Source organism: Polyodon spathula, chromosome 10 (assembly GCF_017654505.1).
Source record: "Polyodon spathula isolate WHYD16114869_AA chromosome 10, ASM1765450v1, whole genome shotgun sequence".
Lineage (NCBI taxonomy): Eukaryota > Metazoa > Chordata > Actinopteri > Acipenseriformes > Polyodontidae > Polyodon > Polyodon spathula.
Genome location: NC_054543.1, coordinates 19,374,174 through 19,387,760, shown reverse-complemented (window position 1 = coordinate 19,387,760; position 13,587 = coordinate 19,374,174). Strand labels below are relative to the sequence as shown.

Genomic DNA, 13,587 nt, shown 5'->3' with positions numbered 1-13,587 from the left:
ACATTAATATTTGGTAGAGCCACCTTTCGCTGCAATAACAGCTTTAAGTCTTTTGGAGTAAGTATGTACCAGCTTTGCACACAGTGTCTGAGTGGCCCATTCTTCTTGGCAGATTTGCTCCAGGTTGTTCAGGTTGGTTGGACAATGCTTGTGGACCGCAATTTTCAAATAATGCCACAGATTCTCAATGGGATTAAGATCAGAACTTTGACTGGGCCACTGTATGACATTCACCTTTTTGTTCTTGAGCCACTCCAATGTTGCTTTGGCCTTGTGCTTGGGATCATTGTCCTGCTGAAAGGTAAATTTCCTCCCAAGCTTCAGTTTTTTAGCGGACTGAAGCAGATTCTCTTGCAGTATTTTCCTGTATTTTGATCCATCCATTCTTCATTCAATTGTAACAAGATGCCCAGTCCCTGCTGATGAGAAAAGCATCCCCACAGCATGATGCTGCCACCACCATACTTCACTGTAGGGATGGTGTGTCTTGAGGTATGGGCAGTGTTAGGTTTGCGCCACACATAGAGCTTTGAGTTTTGGCCAAAAAGCTCTATCTTGGTCTCATCTGACCATAAAACCTTTTCCCACATCTCAGCTGGGTCACTCTCATGCTTTCTGGCAAACTCCGGATGTGCTTTCAGATGGTACTTTTTGAGTAACGGCTTCTTTACCATTACTCCACTCCCAGCCACTGAACTCTGTAGCTCCTTCAAAGTGACTGTTGGCCTATCTGTGGCTTCTTTCACAAGTCTCCTTGTTTGAAAGCTGAGTTTTGAGGGACGGCCTTTTCTTGGCAGTGCCTGGGTGGTGTGATGCAGCTTCCACGTCGTGATTATTGCTCCAACTGTGCTCACTGGGATATCCAAACACTTGGATATTATTTTGTACCCTTTCCCTAATCTATGCATTTGTATTACTTTATCTCTAACTTCTGTAGAATGTTCTTTGGTCTTCATTTTCCTTCAGATTCACAGCCTTACCAATGATCCTTCAACAGTGGGGTTTTTATCCAGAAAATGTGACAGCAACTTTAATGGTTCACAGGTGGAGGCCAATGGTAAGGTAATTGTGTCCTAGTTAGGGCAATTTCTTTCATCGGTGCAAACTGGGAGCTTCCACAGCACAGGGGTTGAATACTTATGCAAGCAAGATATTTCACTTTTTTTATTTTTCTTAAAAATATTTCCCAACATAAAACCAATGTCACCTTCAATAACTGATTCTGAGTTTCAGTGTTTAAAAATAAAATATCAAACAGAACGAAATTTCAATGTACCATTTGTAATTCTGTAATATGAGAGAATTGGTCAGGGGTCTGAATACTTTTGCAAGCCACTGTGTGTGTGTGTGTGTGTATATATATATATAATTCCAAGTTTGTGTATTCTGTAGAAAGCCGTGAAACATGCTTTTCTGTCTTTCCTTATTGGTCATTCTGCTGCCAAAAGATCTGTAACTGTGCAGAGTGATACAGTATAGTTCAGTGGATAAGCATGACACAAATTCTAATGTTTTTCCAGTGTGTCCTTTCATGATATCTATACTGTATATTTATTGTGTTAATGAAACTGGAATAAAGTGCCCCCTGATGGCATACTGTAAAACTGGACAGACATATGGAATGCAGTTTATATTTTGAGATAACTCATTCCATCTACCCACAAACACGTTCAGAGGGCTGTTCTAGGGCTACAACATTCCTGATGCACTGATGTTTGAAATCTAACGGTATACAAATGTTTCATAAAGACTGAAAGAGCAGGAATCATTAAAGCATACGGACTTTCAAAATGTTTGTTAAGAGTAATAATTTAACATCATGCAGTCCCAAATGATGTACTCATTACGTAAATGACATGGACAGTGACATAACCTTACTATTTGACATATTTACCAAGTGACTCTAAAGTCATGGCAAAATTGCAGCACTGCTGGCAATGCAAAAAATGTTGTAACAGAATTGTGAAGTAAAACTGGAAGCAAGAGTTGGACATACAGCATGGCTAATAATGTTATACAGCCACTCTGCAGTTCTTACACTGGGCCCTATCCAGGAGAACCAAATGTATTCATCCATATTGACTGCACCATTTTTTACTTGTAAAACAAACAAAACCATGAACGTGACCAAAATTAGCCAGAAGCTACTTAATATATTTGGAAGTCTGATTAATAGATTTTCTTTTCACAAAGAAACAGAAAACGTGCAAATTGCACTTGATAACAGACCTTAATAAATCTAGTGCAATGGGTGTGCTGGGTAAGCTGCTCACTGATAGAACCCAATTCAGTTCAGTCATGCAACACATGTGCTACACCACTGTCAAAACCAGTCTGGTTCTAGTGTCTAACATCATGGTTTTGGTGGATGTGATAAAGCAGCATAGCGTTACCTCCACGTATGTTCTGGGAAAGATCCCGACTGTTCCATGGTGTTCCCCTTCGTACCAGTTCTGATCGATCTGTCGGCAGATGTAGACGATGTCCCCCTTTTGGAAAGGCAGTTCCCTGAAACAATAAAACAGACTCATGGGGTGCTTCTATCAGAAAATACAGCCCAGTGTTTTCCTGTCTCATGCTGTACAGAATCATAATATTTATGTGCTTTACATTCAGCAGTGCCATTTTGATATCAGAGCAGGGTTTTGTATGGTGCAGATGGAAATGTTTTAATCAAGTCACAATGTGGAAGTAATTCTACTCACTTCAGTGTTTGTGCTTTGAAGTCAAATTTAGCTCTTGCTGGCACCATCTGAAAGTAACAGGGATAAAATGAATACAATTATTCAACCAAACCAAATAATACAAAAAATAGGGATCTGGAATACATGTCAAATCCATTCCTAAATAGATAACTACTGACATCTAGTGGCCCTGTCCTGTAATTGCATATTTCTTTTCTTAAGCCACCACCATGCACTGTCACATTTTTTTTTTTTTTGCTGGGATATTATAAAGAAAACATTAGTTTTATTAGTTTGAAATCTACTTACACACATTGTTTCCCCAGTCGACGGTTCATTTTTTAAATACTGTAATCATGAAAGTTGAAAAAAAAAAAGAATGAATTCCTATTAGATTAAAGATAAATATATCATCTTAGAAGACTGGAAAGGAAAAGCAGTGACCATCAACTTTAAGACTGAATCAGCTTTAAAAAAAGCTTCTTCAGAATAGAAGGTGTGAATTAATGAGTGTTAATATAAGACAGTAAATGTGACAGTGATATGTTTCTTTTTGGCGTGCACTGCAGAAAAAAGTTTCGAAACCAAATGGTCTGACAGACCTAACTGCTAGTCTACTTTCCATGTACTGCCTTACTGCTGGAACTGACATTCCCCACCACTGCTGCTTTGCACAACCACAATATTACTTTAGTGCCAATTATGAGGTGATTTTGTGAGGCTAGCTCAAAGCAGGCTGAGGCCTCCAAAATTATTTCACTTGAGTCTCAAAATAAGAGCTCCAGAATTGAAAGTCTGCTACTTAACACTGTTTGGACACAACTCATTGTCAAGGACCCAGCTAAAATTACATTGACTCTGAACTTAACACATTTAACTGTCAATAAAGGAAGCAAGGAGAAGTTTCCCCAGGATTTGCATATATTCCAATGTCCTTTTTGAAGTATAGACATCTTGTTCAGTTTCTCCATACAAACCCCAGTGGAAACTGATTTATTGTTTTTACACTTGGTATATGTATATAAATGTTAAAAAAAAAAAAAAAAAAAAAAACAGCAAAAACAAATCATATCTGCAGGTTATGAATAATGCTGTTTAACACTGAACATTAATGTAAGCAAAACATAAATCACAGGATCCAGCAACAACTTGCCTGACCGACTCCTTTTTGTAATGTGCAATGCTGCTGAAACACTGCCAGTGTCATTGCTGCTGCCTTGTGTTACTAATGCAAACCGGGTGCTCTATATAACTACAAGACAGGTACTGAAACGTGTCTAATTGAATTAGTTTCTGATAGGATGTTTGGATGTTGTGTAGTTGGTCTGATATCTGTACTTGGGGTAGGTATGGAGAGTAAACACTGAACTGAACTACTGTTTAATTGCCCTTTATAATCTAGAATGAGCCAAAATGAGCTAATCGGACTACTATTCTATTTTACTTATGGTGGCATTCACATCCCCATAAAAAAAAAAAAAAAAAAAAACACAACATGTAAATGTACAAAGAAAAAAAAAGAAAAGCGTTTTTTTTTTTTTTTTTTTTTTTTTTTTTTTTTTTTTATAGCCAATGCCCAAATTAGGTACATAAAGTAAAATAGACACAAAGAAAGACACAAAGACAGGACAGGATACGGAAACAAGCAGAAAATACATCAAGCCGTATTCCACTAAAAATGAAATTTAGGTTATGTGCTTGAAGACATGCATCACAGGCATGCTAATAATGCAGGCGGTGTGATCATTCCTGTACCAGCAGCCATGTTAAGGTGGAAGCAGCATCTACACATCTAATGAGTCAATGTCTAGAGAGCGGATGTCGACCTACAGCATTACATAATGTGAGAGGCAAATCTTGCTTTGGGTCAAGCAGCTGATTGAGGTAACTGGAACAGACCTCAGACCCAGAATTCCTCTTAACTGCATCATCAACGTTAAGGAGGTCCCCAAATCGATCGTTACTGATAAACTGGTGATGTGTTAGAAAGAGTCCATTGTGCCTTCTAGATGCAATATCAGCTTCCTCTTGCTCTCGTTTAAGACGTCTCTGCTCCTCTAAAAGTTTCTGTTGTGAAAATTGCATAAAATAAATGACCCGATCAGCTTATAAATCAAATATATTTATACAATTATAAATATACAAATATGTGAAGCTGGTTATTAATGAAAAACAAATGCTTTGTAGCTTGAATAAAAAGACAGAAAAAAAATAATTGCAAGTTTTAGGCCTCCTATGTACACCCCATTTGAATGCACTTAGTTGAAAGATGTAGGTGATCAGCAGTAAAACGAGAAAACAAACCTCTGTTGGGCTATTTAGAAAGAAACAGACAAGGACAGACACACTGCTGTGAAAGAACCTGAGGTTAAAGAGTTATCTGAAAGGAACTCCCTTTGGCACTTTCCTCTGTACAGATCAGAAAACCAAGCCAATCGACCCACATGTACATTCAGAGGAAACAGCTAGACACAACAAGAGTTCTACCTGCTTGACAAAAAGTTTCACTTGCCATAATCTTTTAGCCAAAAGGCTGTTTTTTTTTTTTGTTGTTTTATTTGATTATTTTAAGTTTTTTTAATTGAGATTCTTTCATATTTAATTCGAAGATCATACTAGTAAATACAGAATATTAAACTACATAAACAGAGAAACACAATGTCATCTAATACAATGTGTTTTGTCCAATCCTGGGACCCTCACTGTGGCCCATTTCTTGTCTCTCTGGTGATCCAAGGTTGACTGGTTGGCAGAGTTTAATTTTTCCTAACTCTCCTGGTGGCCACAAGACTGAGGTATGAACCTGCCTTTACCTGAGATGTCATTTTTGACAAGCACCAGTGCTATTACCAGGTGAGCCACAGGGCGCTCCCTTATAATCAACCAATATTTGTTAAAATACCAGGACATCTGTCCCAAATGTGATTTATTTATTATGTCATCCAAAATTAGGTGTGCATAGAACAAATATTAGTTAAAGGTTAACACGTTCAAAAAGTTCTATTTTTTGATAAAAGGTAGTCCTCTTAACCAAACAGAGGGTGACTGTAACTAATTGTATTGATTGTGCTTCATACTATCCCAGATAAACCTGGTCAGTGTGGCCCTTACAATCCTAGTGTATTTACCTGAATATGACAAATGGCAATGCTTTCATTTCAGATTCTACATATGTCAATATATTACCTCTTTGTCATCGTAGCGTCTACGGACAACATCCTCCGGTGTATCCGAGCGTTCTGGGGCAAAATGCCGTGGCGAATCGGAATCTACTTAAAAGACAACAGTAGTTGGTATCCTTTTCACTTTAAAATGCATTTCATTTTAGATGAAAGGGGCTCCTTTCCAAATCAATAGCTTGTGTCACTGTGCATTCATCTACCAAATATTAATTTCACAGTGACTGTGATTCTCCAACTCAATGCCTCCTTTTACATCTCACAAACTAATAAAGAATTCCAGCTACAAGTAACACACAATATTAAGCATAAGATAATATGATTTTGCAGTTTTATAAAAAATGGTCATGAGCACTGAATGTTAAAACTCCATGTGGAACGAAAATAAAATTAAACTGAGACTATGTCCAAGCAAATGATTAAACACCTTAAAATACTTTGTTTTACATGTACATTTACATGACATGTACATTTTCTTTTTAAACGTCAGCACTGCATACAGAGCATGCAAACAACACTATAAAAAAAAAACGGATTCATGGCAAGATGTCAACCAAAACAAGTAGGAAAAAAACAGACAGACTGGAATGACGATTGCAATAGCACTGTGTAAAGACAGAAAAGCACAAGCGGGAGGAGAGTTAAAAATGATCGGCCACACAGATGGGAGTGACACTTGAAAATATGGGAAAAGCCACCTCTGAGGTACACCCCCATCTCGGGCTGCGGATTGTTGTTGCCATCCAGGCTGTCATAGGCTGCGGCGAAGGGGACATTGTTTCCGTTTGCAATGCAGCCGTAGTGCTCACGAAGGGGGGAGTTCGAGCCTTTGTTCTGCGTCTCCCCTGCTGTCTGACTGCTCAGTCTTTCCACGGCTTCCAGGGAGGACTGCCTTTGAGGAATGAGGGGCTTCTCCTCTGCAAACAAGCACTGCAGGAAGCTGTTATCTAGCACACTTCCTCTAGGCTCCTTGGTACTGTTTGGGCTCGACGAGTCCCGGGCTGCTGATAAGACAACAGGAGATGGAGAGTGTGTCTTTTTGTGCTCCTGCTGGAAAGGCTTTTTCAATCGGAAGGGCATAGGGCCCATGAGATAGAGGTTTCTAGGCAAAGTGTTCCTATTGTCTTGACAGCCTGTTTTAGCCTGTGCCTTGGCTTGCTGTTCGTGGTGGCGGATGGTTGTAAATCTAGTGTAGGAGGCAGGGCAGGCTCCCTTGCACTGGTTCCTTTGGTGTCTGTGGGGTAGATGGACACTGCTGGTGGAGCTGTCAGCTGAGGTGTTGGAGAGGCAGTCCAGCTCAGGCTCTGTACAGGCTGAGAGGGAGTCAGGCTGCACAGCATCACTAAACTCAGAAGCTTGGTCTTCAGCATCGCTCGCAGACAAGGGAGTGCTTTTCACCATGATCTTGATTTCCGGCTCCTCTTTGCTTCTCTTTTGGGGCTCCCGGAGGGATTCGGCAGAGAAAGCCGATGCCATGTGGGGCAGGCAATGGGTAGGGCTTGGGCTCTTGCTGTGGTTTGATCTGGTGCTATCCAATGTGGGCATGGATAGCGATCTCTGAATGATCTGCTCAAATTCAGTCACCCTGGAGGACACGGCGTGCCGGGGCATCTGCTCCGGTTCCTCCACGCCTCCAAGCTCGCATCGCTCCTTGTCCTCAAACTGGGAGGTGATGTTCCTCACACTGCTGCTTCTGTTTGGACCACCCTGGATCCCTGTGCGATTGACATGATGCATGTTTCTGTACATGGTGCTAAACTCTGCAGCATTGCTCCGCAGAGGAGCTGAGCCGCTGCGGGAATGTGAGCCGTACTCCTGCAGACTGGCGCTGCTCCCAGTCCTCCTCGCCAGCTCAGCCCTCTCCTTGTGGAGCAGTGACTCCACACTTTGCCCCACCTCGCTCACCAGCCCCCTCCGGCTGCTGAAATAGGTGGTGCCATCATGCAGGTCCTCGCAGCTCTGGGCTTTGGAGTGATGCACTGCAGAGGCTTCCCTCACCTGCAACCCAGTGCAGGGAGACACCATTTTGGGCTTGAATTTGGAGGGGAGGATTTCGGAAATGCAGGCTTTAGCGGCTGATAATGGCTTCTTATGCTTACATTTATTACCTAGCACAATACTAACTGTTCTGCTATTTACAGAAGAAGAAGGTGAAATGATGTAAGCATTCCCACCTTTATGGTCCACTGGTAAGCATGCAGAACAACAGAATAAATAAAATCTATTAGGTGAAATATATTGGTATTGATCACAGATTAAGGCATGTTGACTGATAACATTTCTGTAATTAATTAAATCAAAATAATGCAGTCACCAGCAGCCACTTAACTGTTCACAACACACAAAGTGTTTATAAGTCACAGTAAAATACAATAAAACACATGCTAGTCTGAAACTGTACTGATAAAATATTTAAGTGACTTACTGTAAACTCACAAAAGGGTAAAACATTGTTTTTCTATTCAATATTACATAACTTGAGAACCAACATGAATCTGTTGCAGTTTTAACTGCCTCTCCTCCGTGTCTACAGAAGAAAAATACAAGTGTATAACTAATGCTTCTTGACAGCTGTTTGGTAGCATTTAAAAGACATGATATAAAAGCTGTCTAGCACTTGGTTGGCTCTGTCTGCTGTGAAGAGTAGGCGTGAGCAGGAATATGAGACACTGGCAGCACATTCCACATCCAAGAACAAAAGCACCAACAATGAGCAATGGTTACTGTCATTAAATATGGTACCATACAGCATGTGGTATGAACACAATGCACGAATCTGGCTTCTTTCTGAGGTTTTGTGAAGTAGACCTTTGAAGGTCATTGTAGCAATCTGGATCAACTGGATATCTGATGTAAACCTACCAAATCTAACAAGATATCTACTGTAGTAGGAGATGGGATTTGAACAGCTTGTTTACAAAGGTCTCATATTTATATATGCACAGTGTTTCCTCGTTAAAAGATGCTCCTTTGTACTGCGGAACAGGTTATAAGTCGGAATGGCTGTGGTTCCATAATGCCACTACACTAGCATGTGTATTCTTGTGTTAGGAGAAACACAAATGGCTTCCTATGGGTCCTGACTACAGTGTTATAAAAGGGACCACTATATATTGTTTTACTGTTTAATTATTCTTATTTAATTATATATTATACAAATGTATAGCACAGTGTGATACACTGATTTCCTTACTTCTTGGCATGTTTATACTAAAATTGTGGAAGATAATAAGAAGGCCATTCTGTGCACTGTTGTACTGAATACATGAGAGGTGGAAAAGGTGCAACAGACACAATAATTGCATAATACCCATATATTCAATTGTAGGTGTTCAGACAGGGAACTGAAAATGTGACTTTTTTAACCTCGTTTTGCTTTAGCACAGTAAAAAATAATGCAGAAATAAAGAAATCATTGATTGATCTGAAGCAGGGGTTTAACTAAGAGCACTAAAACACAGCCCTTTCACTGTAGCCAGGCAGCATCCTAAAAGTTTTAGGGATCAAACTGTAGTGGAAGTGAAAACAAATAAAACCAGAGCCCCTATAGCAGAAAGCATCGCCTACCTTTCGTGGAGCAGGAGCTGGATGGACGCTTGTTCAGACTGCTTAGCCCCTGCAGCGGAATGTCGCCGCCCTCCTGGACGCTCTTGTAAATGAACCTCTCGCTCTCAGAGATCCCCTGATCGCCAAACATTGGGTCTATCTCTCTTCTTACAGCATGGTAGTCAGGGGTATACATTGAGCTAGGAGAAAAGATGATAATGGACTTTTACAATGCACTTTCCCCCTGTGCCCCTTTATACCCCAGTATTCCTCAGCATGCTTAAACTAGATATAGAAAGATGAGAACAATGTGCTACATCCTGCTATCTGGAAAAGACAGCACATGTCTTGATTGACTGAGCACCAGTGACTCCACAGGAAGGCTGGATGGAAAAGCAAAGTCAATGCATCATTCTTGACAATCACTAAAAAACAGCTATGAGTCACCGGTATGAGAACACCAGATGGAGAGATACGTTCGAAGTGATATTAGCCTCTTATGCTCTCTCTGGAATGAGGCAGATTTCGAAAGTTAATGTGCTTGTCCTATTTATATGAATATATCCTGTCCATGTGATCTTCAAGAATGAACCCATCGGGCTGCAATCCCACAAGCGAAGGTCAGTGATCCATCAGGTGGCAAAAACCGCAGAATGAGTATTGCATGGGTCTGTACCAGGTCAATACCAGAATCTCAAAATTCAAATGAGATGTTTGTAAGAATTAACTGCTACAACTAAAATACTGATTGCTACAATCAGGCTGAAAGAACTGGATCTATTTAGCTTAGAACAAAGACAAATTAGGGGGGACTTTACTGAAGGACAGGATTAGGACAGAGAGTGTTGGGAAGGTATGGATTGACGTTCTTAGCCATGCTGTTGATGCTGAATCACTGGGACCTTTTAAGACTCATCTTGACAAAGTTTTGAGATCAACCAGCCATTAGGAACCAGAAGAGCTCAGTTGGGCCGAATGGCCTCCTCTAGCTCATATGCTATTACCTGAAATATACTTCTATGCTGAATACATTCAACTGTTAGCTGCAAACTAAACAACCACAGAATACTGTAGATCCTGGATACAAGGTTAATGACATTTATTTACATTGTTGTAAGGCTTTGATTTGAATACAGTTTTAAAAGTGCACGGTTTTGTAATGCATTAACAAACAATAGACCATATTTGCAATGGGTTTACTTCAGTCTTTAATTAGCTACTTTTTTTTTTTTTTTGAAAGTGGGAAAACACCTGTTCTAATTTTACAAAACTAGAACCAGACAACTAAGTTATATAGAGAGCGCATAAGATGCATACCTTTCCTACATAAGTAGACTGAATCTTTTCAATTACTTATTGCAGTGAGTGCACAAGGAGATAACTGTGCTCTGAGTGGATACGCGTTTGCTTCCACTTAGATACAGCTACTCATGGTAAGTGCATTTTTTGAGGAGGGTATATAGTACAATACCTTCAAAAGCTTTTAATTTAACCCCTTTTGAAATCTACATCCATATGCTGTGCACTTACAAAATGATATCAGCATGTATCCAATATGTATCCAGTGGAATCAACAGGTTTTACAAGATGCATTGGGTGGCTTGTACACCAATCAATCAATCAATCAATCTTTATTTTATATAGAGCCTTTCATAGTGGACCACCATCACAAAGCACTTATCGAGTCAAAGGCAGATATTCTACAATTGCTTTAACATTCTCATTCTAATTCAGTGTGTGTGCAGTGCACGTATCCTTACATTATAGTAGGGTACTGTATGTACCTGTGTATCTATATTTAAACAGCCAGTTAGTTAGTGACATGCAACCCCATCACAGCTACAAATACATAATTAGAGCTATTGTATCAGCATCATTAAAAAACAAACATGACCAGGTTCAGCATATGAACATACAGACCAAAGAGAAAGTGATTAACATGTTTCTTCAAAAGTGGATAGAGGACCTCTACATGCCTAGTACTCTTAATAACTGAAACGAATGCCCTTCGTAAGTTTCAAAACAATTCTACAAGCAATTCTCTTGATATACACACAGCTGTAAATCCCAAAAGACATATGGATATATGTACATTACTGTCCCTTTTACTTGGGCACCCCAAGTAATGAGACTTCTGTCTTAAAGAATTGCACTTACCAAATTTTTGGAACATTAAATGACTATTCTTGTATTACTCCATTATTAAAACAGATGCCTTCTTTTAACAGTCATGGATAGCTGTTTCCAAGATGTATCTATCTGCATAGAGTGAGTAATGCCCATCAACAGTAGAAATAAATCTCACACAGTAAAGTTTATACTTATTCAGGCAAGCTGATTTGCCTAATTCCTTCTGCTTAAATGTTTTTTTCGTTCTGCTTCAGATCAATAAAGAAGAGCTCCACACTAGCTTTAGTAATCACCACAGCTGCACAGGACAGTGGGGATTTATTCTCCAGGCAACTTTTCATCTGAGCAGGGCAGTGAGCAAAACCAGCCTTAATCCCACAGCAACAGCAGATTTGAACCCGGAAAAAAGCGGATATGCTTAAACTACACATTTCCCCAACACAGCAACACCAGGCAAACTAATCGGATAAAGTTCAAAGGGAAATGGGTGTTTACTGCCAATTGAAACTCCTCTTAATATAAATCACACTTCCAAATTGAGAGAAAGTACACAGGACTTACTATTGATGAGGCTCTGCTGGGGTTTCCAGAGGGCTGAATGGTGCACTCTGCAACAGACCAAACAAAGAAGTCATTGTTAAATCCCCAGAAGAAACACAGAAATATGTCACGAGGTAGCTGGTTGGTTTTCTCTTTTCCTGGTTAGAGTCAATCAATTTAGAGGTTTAAGGCAAGCTGCAAAAAGCTAGCACATGTACATCTGGCGTGGAATACGAGATACGAGCTGTGCTTTGGAAAGACACCGTTTGCAAGGTTCCCCAGAGTGTGTGACAGATTGTAGCCCAGCCACTGTGGTTGGTCTTTCCTGGCACCCCTTTCTTTTGTCTGTGAATGAGTCACTCAGATTAAAGCCAAGAGCAGGAACAGACAGCCAGCTGGACAAGTACAGCCTGTAGAGAAATACACATGCTCGCAATCTCTTCCTAAAACTGGAGAGCTTATTTTCTTAAATTCCTATTGCAGATCTGCACAAACACAATAGCTGTTGACAACACATAAGTACAGCTTTGAAACAGCATTATCCAAATGGCAGATGTTTCAGCAGTTCAAGCTATCTCACCGGATGGGTTTATTGTCAGCTCTTTACACATGGCTCTTGTTTTTCACAATTGTTGTCACTGCTCTATTGGTTTAGTGCAGTTAATTAGAAGTCTAGACAGTTTTGTTAATGATTTTAAGCATCATGTTACATCTTACAGGCATGCAAGTGATCATGCTGAAAAACGACTTGCGTACACCCTTTATTAGATCAGCATCTCTGGTCCCCGAGCAGGCAAAGGGGTACACACTGCTTGTTACTAATTCATTCAGAGAAGGTAAGACAGCACAGCAGCCCTTTCTGCTCAGTCCCATATCCGAGCAAAAGCAATGCATACCAAACCAAGATCTCTAACTGTCAGCCGCAGCTGGGTTTCAGTTTTTTATGGGAGTAGCGAGGAGCAGCAGGAGGATTTATAGCTATTTCAAAAGGAATGTCCCCCGTTTTGTAATTTGTCTGGCAAGAAGACGCCCCCCCCCCCCCCCCCCAGGAATTGAAAACAGAAAAGTTAAGAGTTACCATCCTCAGAATTTCTCTTCCTTTCTGTCTCTCTCTTTTATTATTTCATCAGGCAGCTCTCAGCTCTCACAGCCAGCGGGCCTGACCCACAGCAAGAAAAACAACAGGAAACCCTTGTAAAATCCCCCTGAAAAAGGCCGACTTGGGATGCAATTAATGCCTAGAAATGGATATTTGTGGAAAACGGATCTTGAAGCTGAGCTCTAAGCCATGATCAGCTGACACAATGCCAGGCAGGATGCTGATACTCTGGCAGCTTACACAAGCAGAGAGAAGCAGTGGGGCTTCCACTTGCTCCGATTAACTCATGGAGATCAGGGGGACCATATTAGACTCCAAATACAGGGAAAGCTCTTCTTAATTAACCCTCCACTAACAAGTGAAACAGGAAAAAAGCTACTTCAGAAAGGCTGGCTTATATGGGGAATTA

The 13,587-nt window shown here is 40.3% G+C and overlaps 1 protein-coding gene and 1 long non-coding RNA gene across 45 annotated transcripts in view; one reads left to right on the top strand and one right to left on the bottom strand.

Annotated features, from left to right (window-relative positions):
* LOC121321895 (sorbin and SH3 domain-containing protein 1-like) overlaps window positions 1-13,587 on the bottom strand; it is a 138,982-nt gene that overhangs the window by 18,738 nt on the left and 106,657 nt on the right. For 24 of the 44 annotated variants that reach the window (XM_041261250.1, XM_041261246.1, XM_041261258.1 and 21 more), the window contains 8 exons: window positions 12,101-12,147; window positions 9,431-9,609; window positions 6,562-8,049; window positions 5,871-5,956; window positions 4,515-4,751; window positions 2,994-3,032; window positions 2,706-2,752; window positions 2,394-2,508 (listed from right to left, as the gene is read on the bottom strand). In XM_041261250.1, coding sequence (XP_041117184.1) covers window positions 2,394-2,508; window positions 2,706-2,752; window positions 2,994-3,032; window positions 4,515-4,751; window positions 5,871-5,956; window positions 6,562-8,049; window positions 9,431-9,609; window positions 12,101-12,147 — 2,238 coding nt within the window. The remainder of the gene's footprint in view (window positions 1-2,393; window positions 2,509-2,705; window positions 2,753-2,993; window positions 3,033-4,514; window positions 4,752-5,870; window positions 5,957-6,561; window positions 8,050-9,430; window positions 9,610-12,100; window positions 12,148-13,587) is intronic. The other 20 variants (XM_041261269.1, XM_041261276.1, XM_041261277.1 and 17 more) reach the window with 10 other exon arrangements.
* LOC121321899 lies at window positions 9,921-13,243 on the top strand. Its single transcript, XR_005950984.1, has 2 exons — window positions 9,921-10,029; window positions 13,210-13,243. It is a non-coding gene; the product is annotated as an uncharacterized LOC121321899 (long non-coding RNA).